Here is a 19,166-nt window from a genome sequence, read left to right as displayed (position 1 = left end):
TGGCTCCAGCCCTCCCATGACGCTCAAAGGATAAGTTGTAAAGATGATGGATGGATGGAAAAATTCGTACATAGTGTGTGATAGAAAAAGTGCATGAATATAGGATGTGACTGGAAAAGTACTATATACTGTAAATACAGTGCATTTACCATTCACTGCCAACCTAATTCTGTTTAATGGGACAGTTCATCCAAAAAAGAAAATTCACTCATTATCTACCCCCCACTATGCCGATGGAGGAGTGGGTGAAGTGTTTGATTCCACAAAACACTAAAGACGTTCAAATTCCATTTCGTGTCATTTACACCATGTTATTAGCCTAAATGTCCACTGATATCCTTCACTGCATTCGTGTGTGGATCACAGAGGACATTAAGGCTAAAACCATGGTGTAAATGACACCATTTCATGTCGAATTTGAATGTTGGGGCTTACGGACACTTATGGGCCAGTATGGAGCCATTTTGTGTTTTTTTTCTGTTTCTTTTTTACATTTGAAGAATCTGTCACCAGTTACTTTAATTGTATTGGACTTGGCTGCAATGCCGTTTACCCCTGAAACTCCAAAAGTGTTTAAAGGACTCAAACACTTCACCCACCCCTCCATCGGCATAGTGGTGAGTAGATACTGAGTGAATTTTCATTTTGGGGGGAAACATCCCTTTAAAGTAGATGGCAGTTCAACCATCACCTGTCACAATAGTAAAATCTCACCTAGGCACAACAATGTAATAATATGAAATATAAAAATGTATCTTCAGTCTTTGAATAGTTTGTAGTGTGTATATACTACAACAACAAAAAGGACCACAGAAACATAATATTGTAAAATTTAATTTCATGGCATTAATATAATGTGCGCAGACGAGCTATCAAAATCAAAACAAACAAAAGAATATATTTTACACAAAATGAAATAAGCGTCAGTAGCGTCACAACCACTTTTGAGATGATGACCGGAGGAGCAGGGGAGTCCAAAAACAGGACTGCTGGTACAACTGAAACAGGTGGGATTCAAACCCCCCACCTCCAGCATGTGGCAATAACCATCTACCAGGGAGACATCTGGGCATACAAGCCTGTTCTGCTACTCTGTCATGGGTAACTATGGTAGATACTTACAAGGTACCACCAGTCCTGTTCTTTTGCATTAGGGTGTAGCAGATTGTACCTGTGGCCGATTACTATTTGAAATCAATTCAAACACTTCATTTTTGGATTGATGGATTATGGAGTAACGGAGCTGACTCCACTGATCTACGAGGTGCGGACTCAGACGATATCGCAACCCAGGCTGATGGAAGCACACAAACACTGTGGATTTCAATTAATAATCGACCCAGGTGAGGAGGGATGGTTGCCATGTGTTACAGGTTCTGACAGCACTGCAGTTTGCTCCCCCTCTGGCCGTCCGTGGTTGGTGGCACGCTGATGTCCACCACGTTGTTTCCCGGGGACTCGTCGTGGGCAGACCGCTCTGCAATCTGTTTCTGCGAGACGATGCGGTAGATTTCTGTTGATGAAACGGAGGAAAACAGATCAGACCCATTGAATCCAAATGCTGATCAAGATCTTTATACACAAGTTTAGTTACCATCACATTTATCATACACAACATTTATAACATTTGTGTGTAATTTAATCCAGGTAATTGCTTTCCTTCTAGACAATGAGTTTTTGACAGTTCTAACATCACACAATGTTAAGTGCCTTGTAAAGTAAAATCATAGGTTCAACTTAGAATTGCATCAGACACGCAAAGACGTCAGGATATTCTACTGAATTTTTCCGGAGGGGCTGCATGTGATAACGCAAATGTCTGAGTCCGTTGCTCCTGACAATCTTTAGCTTTTCCAGCCATCCCTATAGAAAAAGCTCTGGATAATGTCCAAATGAGTCCATGTGAGAATACAGCAGGAAATGTCCAGAGGATTCACTGTAAGTGAGTGGGTGTGTCGATGTCGGCGTGTTAGAAATGTCCCAAAAATAGGCAAACTAAAAAGAATACAAATATCCCAATATGTTAAAGAGGTTTCAATCACATAGAAGACGCCAACGAAGATGTCTACTTGGAAAGACAACAAGATTCGAGAGCTTTTGACCGACACCGCTGGTGATGTCCTAGAGACAAAAGCACATGGACATAATGTCCTGCCTCCTGCATCCTGGCAATACCCGGTCACCGTCATCTGAACGATCTGGAGATTTTCCTGTTGTTTTCAATGTGTCTGATCCAGACTATCTGCTGCTGCATTCTCCATATGTGAAAGAGAAAGTCCGCAGAATGTCTGGATACAACTGTCTGGACACTTGGGACAGTTCATGTCTGATGTTAAATCAAGTAATTATTAGCTCTGCTTGTAAGCATACCTGTTAGGATGTTCTTGAAGGCTTCTTCAACATTTGTTGAGTCCAACGCTGAAGTTTCTATGAATGACAGATTGTTCTTCTCTGTGGAGTGAGAAAGAAAATGCAAATTTATAGCAGTCAGAGAGGAGAACAAAGTGTTGTTACATTTTCTTTTCTTGCCACCTTTAGAAGAACAAAGTAATGTTTTCTGTGATGCTCTCTTCTAATTTACAAGACAGACAGACCATGGAAAAGAGTATTTCATCATGGAGGTAACAAAACACTTTGTTGGCCCCTGAGGGAGATTTTAGTTGTTACAGCAGCACAAGCGAAAAAGCAGATGCATCAAACATCTGAAAAAAACACTAATGTTTCCCCAAATTCCAAATCAACCTTCCTCTGTCCCCTAAGTTTCTGTACCTGCAAAGGCCCGGGCTTCATCTGTGGGCACGGCCCTGAGGTGGCGCAGGTCGCTCTTGTTGCCGACCAGCATGATGACGATATTGTTGTCGGCGTGGTCCCTCAGCTCCTTCAGCCAGCGCTCCACATTCTCATAGGTCAGGTGTTTGGCTATGTCATAGACTAAGAGTGCTCCCACCGCCCCTCTGTAGTATCTGTAACCAGACCAGGATAAACCTTAGAAACAGCATAATTTCACAGCAGAGATTTTGACCAGTAGCAGGAAAACCAGTGTTACTATCATTTCATCTGAGTTAAGATGACTCCCTTTAAGTCAAATGTCCTCATAAACCACGTGAGAGTGCAATTTTATTATTTACACCAAACTGTGACATGTCAAATTTCTTTCATGAAAAAGGCTGATGGCCAAAATATTGCAGGTGTTTTTTTCTGTTTGAGTGATCACTTCAAAAGACTCAAGTATTTAGGCGTCACATTTCAAATAACATTGTTGGGCTGTCACACTATCATGGTCACAAATATGTTGTGTCTTATTCTGCCAATTGATTATTTATAAATATATGTAATCACGTAAGAAGAAAAAGCTCCAGACAGCAATTAAATGGACTTTGTGGTGTGGTTGTGTCCTACAAAACTTAAAGGATCAGTGTGTAGAATTTAGTGACATCTAGTGGTGAAGTTTCATGTTGCAGCTGAATACCCCTTCAGTTGACATAAAAACTCAAAGTGTTTAGTTTGTCCATTTTGGACTAAAATATGGCTGCCTCCTTAGAGAGGACCCGCTCCCGATGCAAATATAAAGTATTTAAATATTAAAATTTTAATTAATGATAAGAAGTTGACTGCCTTTGTTTATAAATCTTTAATTGTGGTATTGATGCTGCTACTTCCATTTCTGTACTTTTCTTTTTCTTAATAATGGTGTCTTGTAGGCCTGTTTCAGGCTGGGCACATAATGTGCATGATACATTAATAAAACATCAATCAATCCTATTCTTATATTTTACATAAGATTATAAAATGTATGAATGTCAAGTTATCAAATGTTCTTCCTGATGTTTTACGTCTAACTCAAAAGATTCAAACCACCAGCTAACACCTTCTTCATCTGTGACCATACTACTTATTTTAAAAGTGCCATCTTCCTCTTTAACCGGGTGTTGTTGAACACAGCCAACAATTGGCCACATTTGTAGTGGCCTTCAGGATTGGGTGTCAGTTGTGACTGCCTGCTGAACTACATCCCCACACAGAGGGGTGTTGGGTGGCAGGCACAACTATCTGCACCGCACACAGATGGACTCACGCAGAGGTGATGGCTCTGTAGCGCTCCTGTCCCGCCGTATCCCAGATCTGAGCCTTTATCGTCTTGCCGTCCACCTGAATGCTGCGTGTGGCGAACTCCACCCCGATGGTGCTCTTGCTCTCGAGGTTGAACTCGTTCCGTGTGAATCGGGAGAGCAGGTTGCTCTTCCCTACGCCTGAGTCGCCGATTAACACGACTGTGGGGAGAGAGAGAAGGAGACGGGCAGGGGTGAGATGTGTGTGCCCTGCTGTATGTGTGATGGGATGGGCCATATGTATTATTAGATCCAAGAAATGATGATATTGCACAAAGCAGTGCCCCTAAATGTTTCAACAGAACACAGGGGCTTCATATTTGTGTGTGTCAGATGATTTATGGGAAGTGAAAAACACACACTTCTAAAGCAGGAGTACAACAAATAACAAAATACAAGGCTTGAATCATTATGTAACCTGTGTTACAAGTCACTAAAGCTCTGGAGTGTGCCTTTTCATTTTCAATTCAGTTCAACTCGTGGATTCATTTTGGAGTCTCTGGAAATAAACAATAGATTTTCTTCCACATTGCAAAAATGAAATCTCAGCACCATTTATCAACACAACAGTAAGGCCTCACAATATATCAAAAACAATGTGGGACCTGGTGACAAACACAGGCCTGTACTGCCGCACTCCCTCAAAAACCCATAATTCATGTGTGCTGCAATGAACTAAATGAGCTGTATACCTGCTGCTAGATTTCACCTGAGGGCTTCACAGATAATTCACCGACTCAGCAGCCATTCTTTGGGATTAGGCGTTCTGCATATCCACCATATTTTGGGTGTGACTGTAGAGGATGACTTACATAGATTAAATGAGTAGACACAACACTTATTCCACTTAAGCTATCGGAAATATCTCAAACTAGAATTAAAGCATTTTGGGGCCTAAAGGATTATCAACTAAAGAGGTGGTTTGGTCTCTTTTGATTCTCTGCAAACTACCCAAAAAGCTAAATAATGTAGCACAGGGGAGTTTTTTTTAATCCTTTTTTCACAGAACAGAATGTGCTCAGCTGAATAAATGGGAATAAAGCATTTTTACTTACACAATGCGTCTATAATAGAGCTTGACTGATGCATTGGTTGGCCCTTAAAATATATATATAAATATATATTAGTCGATGTTTGTTATAGAAATTCTTTGCTCCCTTAAAAAATCCACATCAGTCGGGTTTCAATCTTTAAAATGTTTAAGCTTGACCTGTCACGACTCAAGAGATAAGCCATGGCCACATCACTCTGAGAGTGTTGATAATCAGATAGTGAACTGCTGAAACCTTTCTGAAAACACTGTAGAGGGACAGATTCATTGTGTTTGTACAAGGAAGCGCTGCAGGAAGTTGAAACCAACATTATAAATAAGAAAACAGCTGCAAATACTTCAAGTTGACCACAAAGTCTCTGTGGAGCAGCAGCAGTGGTTCTGAACAGCTACGATTCAGCATCCATTGTATAACCAGACAACAACAGTCACCCAGGCCTGGTCTAAAGCTGTGGTAAATGAGTCACGGGAGGAGAAGTGATTGATCAGGCCTCTTTGACCAGGAGCTGTGCTGGTGTCAGGACCTCAGGAGGCTGCTGCTGATCACAGCACAACAGAGAGACGTGGAGCTTTCTTCTTTTTGTTTTCTCTACTCCCTGTCTCTCCCTCCCTCCATCCACAAAAGGAAATAGAGCCGAACTTTGTCCCTGTCGACATGGTGCTGTTTCGGGCTGCAGGAAGCTGATAACAGGCTCCATCGAATCCTGAATCGACAGTTTCAGGGCTGCCTTGCCCTTCCTGTTCCAGCCGGGCACACACAGACGATGGCTCGGGCAGAGGGAGAGGTAGAGAGACACAGGGAGGAGGAAGGAGAGAGAGAGAGCCTCCGGCAGATGCCCTATTCATCCCACAGAGGATACTTTGTTACATCTAAATGGCCTTTTGGCTCCTGCAGGCCCAGGATGTTAATGTGCCACAGGAGCTGATATCACGATCACAGGGAGGCTTTCTGGATGCAAACATGGACCTGCATCTGGTGCAGGCCCAGGTCTATGATTGTCACAATAACATCATAAAGTACACTGAGTTATGAGTTGCTGCATCTCCCCTGTCAATAAGAGCTGTGGGATCTGAGGATGGAGCTTATTGATCAGGATAACAGGCCTTTAATCAGCCACATGAGGAGGAAAGCACCAAATATCAGGAGATACATGAGTCTAATGCTGCTGTGTGAGTTGATGAAAGTTTAATAATAAAAGATGAAGAAGGCTGACAGGGTTTTGCATCCTCCGCACCTATGAATACAGCTGCAGGCGGATTAATGTCACAATGACAGCAGTATGTTGTAATAACCGATTATCAGCTCCTGGGGGAAAAAACACAGTAGTCCTGTTTCCTTAAAATTTTAAACACGCATGTGGTGAACGACAACGACACAGCGGCAGATTTACACAGCACAGCTTTGTGGGTATCAGACTGAGTAGAGGGGAGAATGCATTGCAGTCATTTTTTTCTTTACCTTTGAACAAGAAATCGTACTCATCGTCTCGGTTCCCCATTCTAGACGAGGCCGCTCCGACGCTGCTCTGCTCCGGGGGAGGATGTGCGGAGGAGTGCGGCTGTGGACGGTCGCTGTGCGGCAGGAGAATCAAAATAAAGGTGAATGTTTGCGCTGGGAGTCTGCGCCAGAGTCGGCTGTCAGGGGCGAGCTGCAACTCTGCAGAGGGAGGGGAGGAGTCCCTGCGCCTCACATACCATCCACAGGGGGCGCTCCTTACTGACGTGCCTGTACCATTCAGCTGCGTGGAACCACATTCTGACACACGCTGTGTTTATACTGAGATTCTCAATGAGGAGAATAAGGCGAGGGCACACATGAAGGATGTTTGCATCACTAATGCTTAGTTCACCTTCACATGTTCATTGTTGGAAAAGCAATTTATATATCTCTTAGAAACTTACTTTCCCCAAATGGCTTTTACTTGATTTTTGTTTTGCTATTGCTCTAAGAATGTGTATTTTTTCCTTTCTTTCCCAATAATTTTTTTTATCATGTTGTATTATTCTATTTGTTGTACTTGAATCACCTCATTAGCTGTGTTTGTTTAAATTATTTGTATTATTTGGTCAGGTATCTTTGTTTTGTTGTCTTGTTTTTTTTGTCCTCTTTGTGAAGCGCTTTGTAATGGCGGTTTTGAAAGCTCCTATATAAATAGAATCATTCTTCTTCTTCTTCTTCTTCTTCTTCTTCTTCTTCTTCTTCTTCTTCTTCTTCTTCTTCTTCTTCTTCTAATTATAATTAATATTATTATAAGTAGTAGTAGTAGTAGTAGTAGTCATAGTTGTAGTAGGAGTTGTTGTAGTAGTCGCAGTAGTAACGTTTTTTTTTCAATTTAATCTTTTTCCAATGTCTTTCTGTTTCATATATTTTTTTGTTTTAAAGCTACTTTCATTGTATTGTTTTATTTATGTAAAGCACTTTGTGACTCTGGGAAAGATCCTACTGAATCAACTTTACTGTCTTGCTAACTATGTCTCCAAGTCTTAGTTTATTCTGTTTAGTGTAGTATATTATTGTAATACATTTATATGTATTAAGTCTACTCTTGGAGCCTGCCTTGGTGCTAACATTGCCATAAATATTTTTAACATAAGGATGGCAATAAAAAGTAAAAAATGGTCAGTAATCAAGAATTTATAAAAATTTTACTTGATTTAAGAGCCCAGAGCATATATACATATAAGTGTAGAATAACATAAAGCACCAGTAAATTAGAGTAAAACAAACAAACAATAAGACAAGGCAAAGGCTGCACAAAACATAACATGATTATAAAAAATATAAAAAGACCTAAATACATGCAGAATTATTTAATTTCACTTTTTTTGTTTTATTACAATTTGAAAAAGTACACTTGTGGATATAACATTTGCAATTATCCAAAATATTAAATATGATAAACTTGTATGGATCACTAGAGCAAACAAAGTCTTGAACTATGTGAATGCTACTGCACGATGTGACTTTATTTATTTACCATATTATTTAATTACTCATTGTTTTTTTAAGGCTGATTTTCCCTGTATGAGTCGTGCTGACAGCTGGCCCCGCCCCCCGCCCCCTAAGCTCTGCTCCTATTGGTGGAGCGGGAGGTCAGCTGGTGCAGGGTCGAAGCACGTGGAGCTCCGTGCGTTTCAGGATCAAGATGGCAGCCTCCTTGTGTCGGTGCTACGAGGTGAGTTCATTCATGTCCTTCAGCACCCAGACAGAGAGCTGCGCGGATCGGGCACAGACCGAGTTTACTGTCGGTGCTCTACCGTCCAGATGTGCGGAGGTGACACCTGCAGCGCGTGTTCATTCAATGCAGATGTGGGGCGAGATGTTCCGTCGGTAGAGGCCCGCTGTCATCAGGAGCAGACATAAAAAACGTCTGGATTTAACTTTCAGTCTGAGGTCTCCAGGGGAAATGTGTCCCCGAGTCTGGACTCAAACCGCTTCGTGTTAAAGGTTATATTTGTATTTGGTTTACACGTGAAACCGTTTAGACCCAGAAGCATCGATGCAGTAACCAGTTGTTATAAAACACATCAGGTGTGAAAGGTTTCAATACCACAGTACAACAGTGCATCTCCTGTGTTACAGAACATCCAGAACAACTGTCTTCTCAGTGCAAATTATGTTTTTATTATCTAATCACGTATCTAAGCAGCAAAGAACAAGGTGCTCCCTCACACTTTGCCACACGTCTGATTGAGTTATACAACTTTTTGCAAACGTTTGTGCAACCTTTGGGCAAAATAGTTATTTTGTTGATTGTTGAAGGGCATTAGGTTTGAGGAAATGATCAGTAATGTCAAGTTTACTGCATTTTACTTTAAAATATATCTATAAAATATACAATCCTCCTTTCAAGATGTGGTATTTAAAATGGACTAGTGTCTGAGCAACATAGTCTGTAATATTTGCATATTGGAGGGTCACAATTTTTTGTTTTAATGTTGTTTGACCTGTTTTGTTTTATTTTATTGCTGAGTATGATCTGGCCTTTCTATGATTTGCTTTCTCTGCACTTTTATTTAGTGAAGCACCTTGTGACTCTGGTTTTGAAAGGTGCTCTAGAAGTAAAGTGTGTATATTATTATTCAGTAACGCACATTGAACATTTATGTTAAAGACACGAGCAACACAGCTGAGATTTATACTGGAGCCACAGAATCTGAAGGGTTACAAAACTTGACCTCGCAGTTTCTCACTTACAATGATGAAATGTTACCACTCATGAGGAAATCTATGGCACATGGGGCTGCAGACAAATCAAAAGCCACATGAACTGAGAAGCATAACAAATACGGATGTTTCCAGACATGTTGACTGTGTTAATTTGCAGAGTTGCATCGTTTGTCAGATCAGTTAGGACTCTACCATCTCCTCTAATGCATTTTCCTATTTCATATCGTTGCTCATTACTGTGGGTACAGGGCTCATTAGTTGCTCATTAAGCGTCTTTTATTGATTGTCCGTCCACTGCTTTGTTGTCGGAGCGGATATTTGTTACAGTGACCTTCTCCTCCTCATTGCAGCTGGTTGGCAGACGTGCTCTGGCCCTCTGCTCCCGCTCCCTGGTCTCCTCAGTGTGGAGAGAAGATGTGCTCAGGCTACACAGGAGCCCAGCTGCAGCTGTGCAGGTAAACACCGACATCTCCCAATCACCTTTACACCTTCAATATATAAAAAACAATCGGTTGTTTCACTAACTTTAGACATAGATTTTACTCCAAAAATGTATTTGTTTTAAAGAAAGGCTTTCCAGCTGCAACATGTGGATGATCTATTCACTATATCTCCTGTGTGTTCTCCTCTCTGCTTGTGTCATTAGGTGCGATATGCTTCAGGACGTAAAGGTTTCCTGGGGGAGTTTGTGGATAACCTGCGTCAGGAGTTCGGTAAGAATCAGGAGATGAAGGACAACATAAAGAAGTTCCGAGAAGAGGCCAAGAGGCTCGACGAGTCGGACGCTCTCCAACAGGCCCGCAGGAAATATGTAAGAGCATTTTAAACCATATATGTCATCTTAATGTTTTTATTTAACAATGAGTTTATCTGCATCAAGCAGGATTTGTTGTACATTTCTTGCATGGATGTCATTTCCTTTCTTTTTTTCTTTCAACAGAAAACTATTGAAGCTGAGACAGTGAAGACTTCCGAGGTGTTTAAGAAGACTTTTGGCTCCCTGTCAGAAACCGTCAAAGAGGTAAACTGTCTGCATTTCCTCTGATTAACAATAAAACTGAACTTCTATGGGTGTAGATTGGCCTCATTAAATGAATTGAACCCTCATATCGGAACATATTGTTTTACATATTGTGAACATAGTGAACTGATTGTTTTCATACACATTAATCCATTATGTATGAAACAAAAACAATACATGTTCAATTTATTATATTTCTGATAGTTACAGTTTGAAAATCTTGCACTTTTGTCTAATTAACTGCAATTTCTTTGGTGTACAAATATTGAAGTATTAGATGTCAAAAGCCCATGTCCTTTTAATGGTAGAATAAACTTGCCTGTTCACTTTCTGAAAGAGTCGTGTTCTGTTCTGTCACTGCGACTGTAGGGTATTGAGGAGGTGAGTCGCACTGACATCGGGAGGAAGATTAAGGAAGGCGTGGAGGAAGCAGCCAGGACGGCCATGCACTCTGCGGAGTCTGTGTCCAAAGGAGGAGAAAAACTGGGCAGGACCAGTGCATTCAGAGCCATCTCACAGGTTAGTGAGAAATATGACAGGAGCTGTAGCACTGGTGGCAAAGCATCTTATTTTATTGTCATCTCACCGTGTCTCCTGTTACATATGCAGTTTGTACACATTCACAGTTTGTTATGGACTGTGACTCAAAAGCATGTTTTCAGCACAGTGGGAAAAGCAAGTAGATAATGTAAGGATGGCCAGTGTTGCTGGAAGTTACTCAGAAATGTTCTTTTGTCACAGTGATGCTGGCAGCTGCAGAATATTACAGTCAAACTGTCAACAACTAAAAGATCATTGAGTCAAATTCCATACGTTTGAATTTAGGTTTTACACAAACGAAGAACAAGACGGCAGTTACAGTAAGAGTGTGTCCTCTGAGCAGGGTGTGGAAACCATGAAGAAGGAGATCGATGTCGGTGATGCCGGCCCGTACCGAGCCCCCCCCCAGCTCAGGAAGAGAAGCGAATTCTCCTCTAAAGGAGCAAACAGCGACGACAGAGTGTTTGAGGCCAATGAGTGAGTTGGAAAATATTTTCAACACTACTGTCTTATAAGAGCATCACATCCTACAGTAATGACACCGAACTGTAATAATGTGAGTGATCTGTGTGTTCCAGAGAGGACATGGGTGTGGTTCTCCACAAGGATTCAAAGTGGTACCAGCAGTGGAAGGACTTCAAGGACAACAACGCAGTTTTTAACAGTAAGAAAATCCCCTGGATTTATCAGTGTAGAATCTGTGGAATTAGTGTTATATAATAGATCACCTACTGTAAGCACGTGTGTAGTTTCCTTTAAAGGCAGCAGGTGGCAGTAGATTATTTGCGGTAGATAGAACAGTCTCATGTAGTTCAGGGAACATGTGAGAGGCCTGTGTGCCCTCAAGTGTGTAGGATTGATCCACAACTTAAAAAAGAGCTGTGTATATATGTTTTTTGATAAATTATATATCCTCACCTCATGTCCTTTCTGTTTTCTTCAGGGTTCTTTGAGATGAAGATGAAATATGATGAAAGTGAAAACGGCCTCATCAGAGCATCCAGAGCTGTAACTGACAGAGTCACTGGTTTTCTAGGTAATGCTACCTCACCTAGGATTATCCTGGCTAATATAAACCTTTTATATGATCAACCTGAACAAACTGACAGTAGACAGTAAAAGACAATGTATATGTTGTGTCCGTAGTCTGGTTTTAGATAAATGTGTATATTTCAGCACCTATCAGAGTTTTACATATCGTGACCATGCTGAACACCAGTAGCAAAGTCAAGCGATAAGTTTGCCAGACCTGAGCAACCATAGCAACAGAGACCCAACTGGCTACGGCAATTAGGATTATGGTGGAAAAACCCAGAACGAGTCTAAGAGAAGTTTCTAATGCTCGAGATAAACAATAAAAAAAGCTCTGCATTCAGTGGAACAGGTGCTCTCTCTGTTGTTGCCTCTCCTGATGTTGTTTGTTTTTCCAGGTGGTCTTTTCTCCAAGACAGAAATGTCTGAGGTGCTGACAGAGATCCTGAAGGCAGACCCCAACTTTGACAAGGACTGTTTCCTCAAACAGTGTGAGAAAGACATCATCCCGAATATACTGGAGGTAAACACACTCTGCTGCGCTCTCTCTCTCTCGCTCTCTCGCTCTCTCTCTGCATAAACGCCAGTCTACATCACATTCATAACTAGTGTTTTCATTCAGAATTATAAATAGATTTCAAAGCAAGGGAATATAAAACTGACTGAAATTATGAATGGCAGGAAACTCCCTTTGAACAAAATGGTTTTGACCTTCACGGTCACAGAATAAAAACCATTGATGCTGTTTTGCATGAAAAGATGAAACAAGAATTTAGTGTTGTTTAATAGTAGGACTGTCACTTCTTCCAAAAAAATAGGTGGAGCACTACAACAAGCATTTATAATCACTGTTCCTTCTGCAGGCTATGATCCGTGGAGAGCTGGAAGTATTGAAGGACTGGTGCTATGAAGCTGTAAGTGATACACTTCCACATCTACACTTGTATTTAATCAATGTGTTTTGCTCCATCCATTTCAGTCTGTAAACAAGTCTGCCATGTGTTTTCTTGTTCCTGTCCTCAGACGTACAGTCAGCTGGCCCACCCCATCCAACAGGCCAGAGCGCTCGGGCTGCTCCTCCACTCCAAAATACTTGATATTGATAATATAGATGTAAGTGCATTTACACACACACTGTGTCAAACTGTACTGAGGTCTTAAATATCCAAAGTAATACCTGTTGTTATCTTTTCTTCCCCCCCCCCCTTCCCCTGTCTTGTAGTTAGCGATGGGTAAGATGATGGACCAGGGCCCAGTGTTGATCATCACCTTCCAGGCGCAGGTCGTCATGGTGATCCGTAGCTCCAAAGGAGACATTGTGGAAGGAGACCCGGTCAGTCAACTCACAACTGCTGCTCCGGAAAAGTTAATCTAATAGATAGAATTAGTCATTTCAAGGAGAACAACTAATATCAGCACTCTGCAACCTTGTTCACATCCATTTTTATTGCACTGAATTTCACAGGCTTGATTAAGCAGCACCCTCTGGCTTGTTTCACTTCATGCAACTGATAAGTTTGTGTAAATGATTTCTTATGAATATTAAACTACTGCGTATAGTATTTGTAGCAAGTTGCATAATGCATCCTCATTACAATCCAAATCAGAAAGATGCTTAATAAGTTATGCTTGTGCACCGCTGTAGTTGTGAAATCTGAATTAAGTCTAGAAGAGCCCTCTGCACTCCTCTGTACTATCTCCTGACCCTGTGCTCCTTTCCTCCCTTAACAGGAGAAGGTGATGAGGATGATGTATGTTTGGGCGCTGTGTCGTGACCAGGAGGAGCTGAACCCCAACGCGGCCTGGAGACTCCTGGACATCTCCGCCTCCAGCACTGAGCAAGTCCTCTAGGAGGAGGAGGCAGGCAGGTGAAAAGGTCCAGCTGGGATCTGAGACCAACTGTGAACAAGGGCAGAAGATACAAGGATGTGCCTGGAATACACATACTGACTCATATATTTATTCATCAACATCTGAGAGCAGAGAACGCTGCCGTGTTACACCAGAGACAGTATTTGCACACAGTATATAACGGTATACTTGAAAATGTACATGAACAAGGGGATAAACTAATGGTATAAGATACTTTACATGAATAGAAAACTGTGTGTACAACATGTCTCTTGCTCTGGTAAGTGTTTGTGACTCCAGGATACAAACTGTATTTAAAACATTTACTTTTATTTTAAAAGTGGCTGGAATCATCATTTCACCATTTGGCTAAAAGAGGAGGCATCCCACCCCCCATTGCTTTATTGGGTGGTATAGTCCATCTATTCCAGCCTGGTGGTTAAATCCAACAAGCTCATTGGGAGGGGGGGGGGGGAATGGACATTGTGCCTGTGACTTCACTAATTTTACTCATGAAGACTAGTTTACTTCTCATAAGGAGTCTACTGTATAATGCCTTCTGACTGCGGCTTTCTGAAATCTGATGAAATAACCCATAATATGTTCCGTTACCTCGGGTTGAGCTTGAAACTTAACAGAAAGTCTGTGTTATCTACTGGGGATGTGGAGCTTGTAAGAAATTATAACTTTTCAGACAGGGAGGGTTGAATGAAAGATGCCTTTAGACTTGTATTATAGCTCTCCAGTGTTTTCCAAAGTTCATTCCATTCTATGGATTCAAAGTCGATAGCTCAGCCTCTGATGCATCAACTATTTTATTTTGAAATACTTAATTGCTGTAGATACCACTTTAAGCCATCAATTCTCAAAGAGTGTCTGACAGCAAAACATGTAGAAACTGCACGTCAACAGTCAACTTTAGAGGATATCCAGCCCTTTAGTGAAACTTCAATCAAACAGTTCCTGGTTACGTGTTTCTGATCACAACAGAAACACTCACATTTTGAGGGGAAATGACCTGTATGTAATGTACCAATGTTTAACATTGACCATGAAAAGAAATGCATCTAAAGTAATCAAAGCATTCGCCTATAATTCAGCTGCAGATAAGATTGGACCATATAGTGTAGGATGTAATGAGTCCATCCTGTTATGTGTAGCTCTGCTTCATGCACGACGACCAGAGGACCACAAGTAAGCACAGACAGCATGTCCCTATGTTTGTGTTGAAACACAGTTTATGTTTTTTACAGTCGTGGCGCTGATGTACAGTCTGTACAGCCTCAGTCAGAAGAAATCTGTCTACATATGAATGAGCTCTTAACTTCATGTACATAAATCAAATGTTGAGGACTCTCTCTTTGAAAGTTTGGGACCACATTCAACTATAGTCGTCATGGCAGCGTTATTGTTTGCGAATCATTCACCGTCTCCTGTTGTTTGTCTCATTGAACTGTTTGGTTTACTGTCGTGTTTGTGGCTTTTTTTAGACTGGAGATAGAAAGTTGAATGAATGAGTCTCTACTCACATGTCACTGTAGATTGAAATCATGATTAATTACTTTGTGTTTTTCCATGACTGTTCTATCAAAATAGAAAGACGTCCATTCTTGTAAAGAGAAGTTGAGCTCCTGATAAACAGAATTTATTAAGAAGGAGATCATGGTGTGTGTGTGTTTTTTGATTATTTTTAATATTCAAACTATTTGACATGGTTTGTCAATAATGATATATAAATTGTTGTTTTTCTGATGGTGCGTTTATTCATCACACAAAAACCTCAATAAACTTTTGTGTAGATCTAGATCAGTGGGGCAGACCGAGGCCTATGTCTGTCAGTATGGATATAGTAAACATTTGGTTACCAAACAATATCAATGTTATTTTCAGGTTCCCCCGATTTTTTCATTTGGCAAATTTTCTGTGTCCAATCTTGAGCAAATCTCACATTGGATGATTGTGACAGTTACAGCCTGTATTGTTAATTAAATAATTCGCTGCTAATTAACTGTGCAAGAATTAGTTTTACCAAAATGAATGTGTTAATGTATAAGATTATTTTTATTTCCTCTTGAATGGAATAAAGAAAACATCTAATAATTCTTCAGATTGGAGGACAATGGTGTTTATAATGGTCTCAGAAATCTTTTCATAGGTTCTCATGATTAAGAGAAATTCACTTACCTGTGTAGTGTGTAGTTTTCCTCTAAGATTGACACCTTAATCCATTATTCAGCTTGTACAGTAGTGAATTTTTGAGTTGACCAAAGAACAAATACTGTATATTCATGACTTTTCTATTTATATACCTGCAGAGTAAAAAGAGCTGTATAATGATATGCTCCATCCAAGCTTCCTTAGAGTCAACAGCTTTGTATGCATTGTGTGTGTTTGTGCTCACAAGAGAACTCTGCACCCTGTGTGTGTGTGTGCGTGTCCTTTGTTTTCTCATTTGAAAACTGACATGCTTTGATAGATGTCCATGGATCCGGAAAAAGACGCTGGTTGATAAACCTATGGATTTAGCAGTATAGGGATGATAGATCAGGCTTTAAATAACGCATGCCTGTAGATTCACACACATGAGCGATATATGTGGGACCTCATCCCACAGCTGTCTGATGTGATGAATGACCGGGGACGTCCTTGTACTAACTAACCTCCCTCGGTCCTCCAAAGTCCACTCGCTCCTCATGACTCTGATTGAGAGTGCACGCATCTGTGTGGACAAAGAAAAGCTCAATGAAAGTTCATCTTTTAATAATTCATGATTATTTCCTTTCTGCAGAACATTTTCACCTAAACTCTACTTTGACTTAATGTGTGGGACAAGTTAACAGTCGAGGTGATGGTGAGAGCATCCTCCTGGGGAAACAGAATGGCACTCAAAAGAGCACACAGGCTACCTCTGCCAACAGTCTCTTATCATAGATATCACTTCCCTAAATGTGTCTGATTACTTTCATTAGAATGCGTTAATTATTCCTGAGGAAAGCAGTCAAAATGTTGAAAAAAATCCTAACTCACGATGAAAAATATTCCTGGATCCACCCCCTTAATGCAGATCTGCTACAACATTTGACGTGTTCTTCCCTGACCCAAACCACATCCCTCTGGTAGCTTTTGGCGTAATCTTGCTGACAAACCAACACACAAATGAACAGACAGGAAAACATGGCAGAGGTAAAAGCTCCCTGCTTTGTCCTCACACCACTGAGTTGCTTGGATGCACCAACACAATAGCCTGGGAGCAGAAAAAGCCTCGGAGGCAGTGCTGTTCTTTGCTTTGTCCTCTACTCTACCCATAGTGCACCAAACTGTGCTTTAACCTACATAAGGCTTTCAATGCAGTGTATTATCCAACATCAGAACATTATACAAGCAGCTATCATCTGTCCTGAAACTTAAGTGCTTATTTGCTTCTATCTTTGTGGAAGAAAATATAGTTTAAAAAGAAGCAACATAAGAACAACTAGTGATCCGACTCCTGTTAAATAAATTGTGAACAACTCATTCATGTGAGATCAACTCAGTTTGATACACAAGGACACATTCGTTTGTACTCAACATGGTACATGTCTCTTTTTGCATGATTCAGGAATTTAGCCATATTCCATATGAAGTCAGAATAATTGTCTCTCACTCTTAACAATTATATTTGCCAAATTAAATCCAAGATATAAATGTCTGTATTTATAAAGTACCTTTCTTGTCTTGCTCAAAGTGCTTTACACTACAAGTCACTACATGGGCACCTCAGTAGGTGAATCGGAGGAGCTGGGGATTGAACCTGTAACCTTCAGGTTAGAAATCTTTCTTTTCAAGAAGAATCATCCTACATTACATGGTTTATAGGTGAAACCCTGTGGAGAATTGTTTTTAACTTGCCTGGACTCCACGCTGGTCAGAACAATAAGTTCAATTATGTATTGAGGGCAACTTTACAAATAAAATGTAATAGTTAGTTGAAGCAAATACTATGATAGGTTTACAAGTAATTACATATTTTCTTACTTAATTAAAAGTTGTTGTGAGCCGAGCAATTTCAAGTTTTCATTTTTATAATGAGGTCTGTTAGACACCTACTGTATGAGTGACACCTATGGACACATCCAGACTGTTTCCCCTTGTTAACAGTCCCTATGCTCAGCAGAGCAGCTACTTATTTATATGAGAATACTCCAGTGGCCCACAAGCTAGTATTCATATGGCCTGAGCTTATCAACAACCCAGAATCCCCTGCTGTCACAGGGCCCAGGTATCCTACAGTGGTGACCCATGTCTGCTCCCTGAACCACAGCTTGACCTCCCTGTGCACCATCTGTAGCAGTGAGGATCGTGATGGAAATGTTGAATTTCATAATCCTGGCTGGAGACCTTTATCAATTATGAGCGCAGTGGGAGGTCTGCAGGAGCCCCATCAGGACACAGTCACCGTTCACCAACCATTAATTAAACCAACAGGGAGACGTGTGGATATGTGTGTGTGTGTGTGTGTGTGTGTGTGTGTGTGTGTGTGTGTGTGTGTGTGTGTGTGTGTGTGTGTGTGTGTGTGTGTGTGTGTGTGTGTGTGTGTGTGTGTGTGTGTGTGTGTGTGTGTGTGTATGGACTGCAATCTGCTCCAGTGTTTGTACAGTTTTCATTTGTGTCAATTAATTACTTCTCCCAGTGAGTATGTGGAGCTTAGCCACGGGTGCAGACAGGTCGCCCCACTTGACCATGTAATCGTAATGCATCCGGATGTATGACGTCATCTTATCCAACCTCATAAACCTGTTATTGTACAGGGAAATATTTATCTAGTCATTTACTCTCAAAAACTGTTAATAGGATCTGCTGGAGCTACACGGTTAGTTTGTGGTGATATGACAACATATGAATTTGTTTAGGAATAAATGAACCACTTGTTTTTTTTAGGACTTTACCCATAAGAACCACAAATATGCCAAAAGTGAACAAATAATGATCGATTTTTTGAATGAAAATTGCTGGTAAAATATAACATTCTGTTTTCTGCATCATTACCTAAAATCTGAAGTAGTTTTTATCTTTGTTTGCTTTTCATATTTTGTTTACATTGTACATATTCCTCCATTAAACTGTGTTTGATGAAATGATATATTGAGGACAGCAAACCTTTTTTGAGGCAGATTCTTTTTCTTCTTGTGTGAATTGTATTGAAGCCTCTGCAATCAGAGTATCTCTGTATCTATAACTCCGTATATAACTGTCTTTTGAAACTTCCTACCATAATTCAATGAGACTTCATTTCAGCCTATAAAGGGAAAGAAACATCTCAGTGATGAAAAACTGTGAAGTTGTGCCAGTTTGTACTGACAAGAAATAAACAGGCTACATCATATCCATCACAGAGGGCTCTAAAACGATATG

General features: G+C 40.7%; 2 protein-coding genes across 2 annotated transcripts; one reads left to right on the top strand and one right to left on the bottom strand.

The window, feature by feature from the left end:
* Nucleotides 1-818: 818 nt before the first annotated feature.
* LOC118118289 (ras-related protein Rab-11B) lies at nucleotides 819-6,836 on the bottom strand. Its single transcript, XM_035171346.2, has 5 exons — nucleotides 6,620-6,836; nucleotides 4,076-4,271; nucleotides 2,770-2,963; nucleotides 2,371-2,451; nucleotides 819-1,513 (listed from the first exon to the last, which is right to left on the bottom strand). The coding sequence occupies exons 1-5, from the start codon at nucleotides 6,657-6,659 to the stop codon at nucleotides 1,368-1,370; spliced, it is 657 nt and encodes a 218-aa protein (XP_035027237.1). The 5' UTR covers nucleotides 6,660-6,836; the 3' UTR covers nucleotides 819-1,367.
* Nucleotides 6,837-8,212: 1,376 nt separating this feature from the next.
* Nucleotides 8,213-15,435, top strand: LOC118118363 (mitochondrial import inner membrane translocase subunit TIM44). Its single transcript, XM_035171532.2, has 13 exons — nucleotides 8,213-8,336; nucleotides 9,682-9,786; nucleotides 9,978-10,142; nucleotides 10,272-10,352; nucleotides 10,722-10,871; nucleotides 11,236-11,369; nucleotides 11,471-11,556; nucleotides 11,836-11,928; nucleotides 12,323-12,447; nucleotides 12,788-12,838; nucleotides 12,948-13,037; nucleotides 13,147-13,257; nucleotides 13,656-15,435. Exons 1-13 carry the CDS (start codon nucleotides 8,307-8,309, stop codon nucleotides 13,773-13,775), a joined length of 1,341 nt encoding a protein of 446 aa, XP_035027423.1. The 5' UTR covers nucleotides 8,213-8,306; the 3' UTR covers nucleotides 13,776-15,435.
* Nucleotides 15,436-19,166: the final 3,731 nt, after the last annotated feature.

Source organism: Hippoglossus stenolepis, chromosome 11 (assembly GCF_022539355.2).
Source record: "Hippoglossus stenolepis isolate QCI-W04-F060 chromosome 11, HSTE1.2, whole genome shotgun sequence".
Lineage (NCBI taxonomy): Eukaryota > Metazoa > Chordata > Actinopteri > Pleuronectiformes > Pleuronectidae > Hippoglossus > Hippoglossus stenolepis.
Note: the sequence above shows the minus strand (reverse complement) of the source record. Positions and strands in the feature narration are given on the sequence as shown.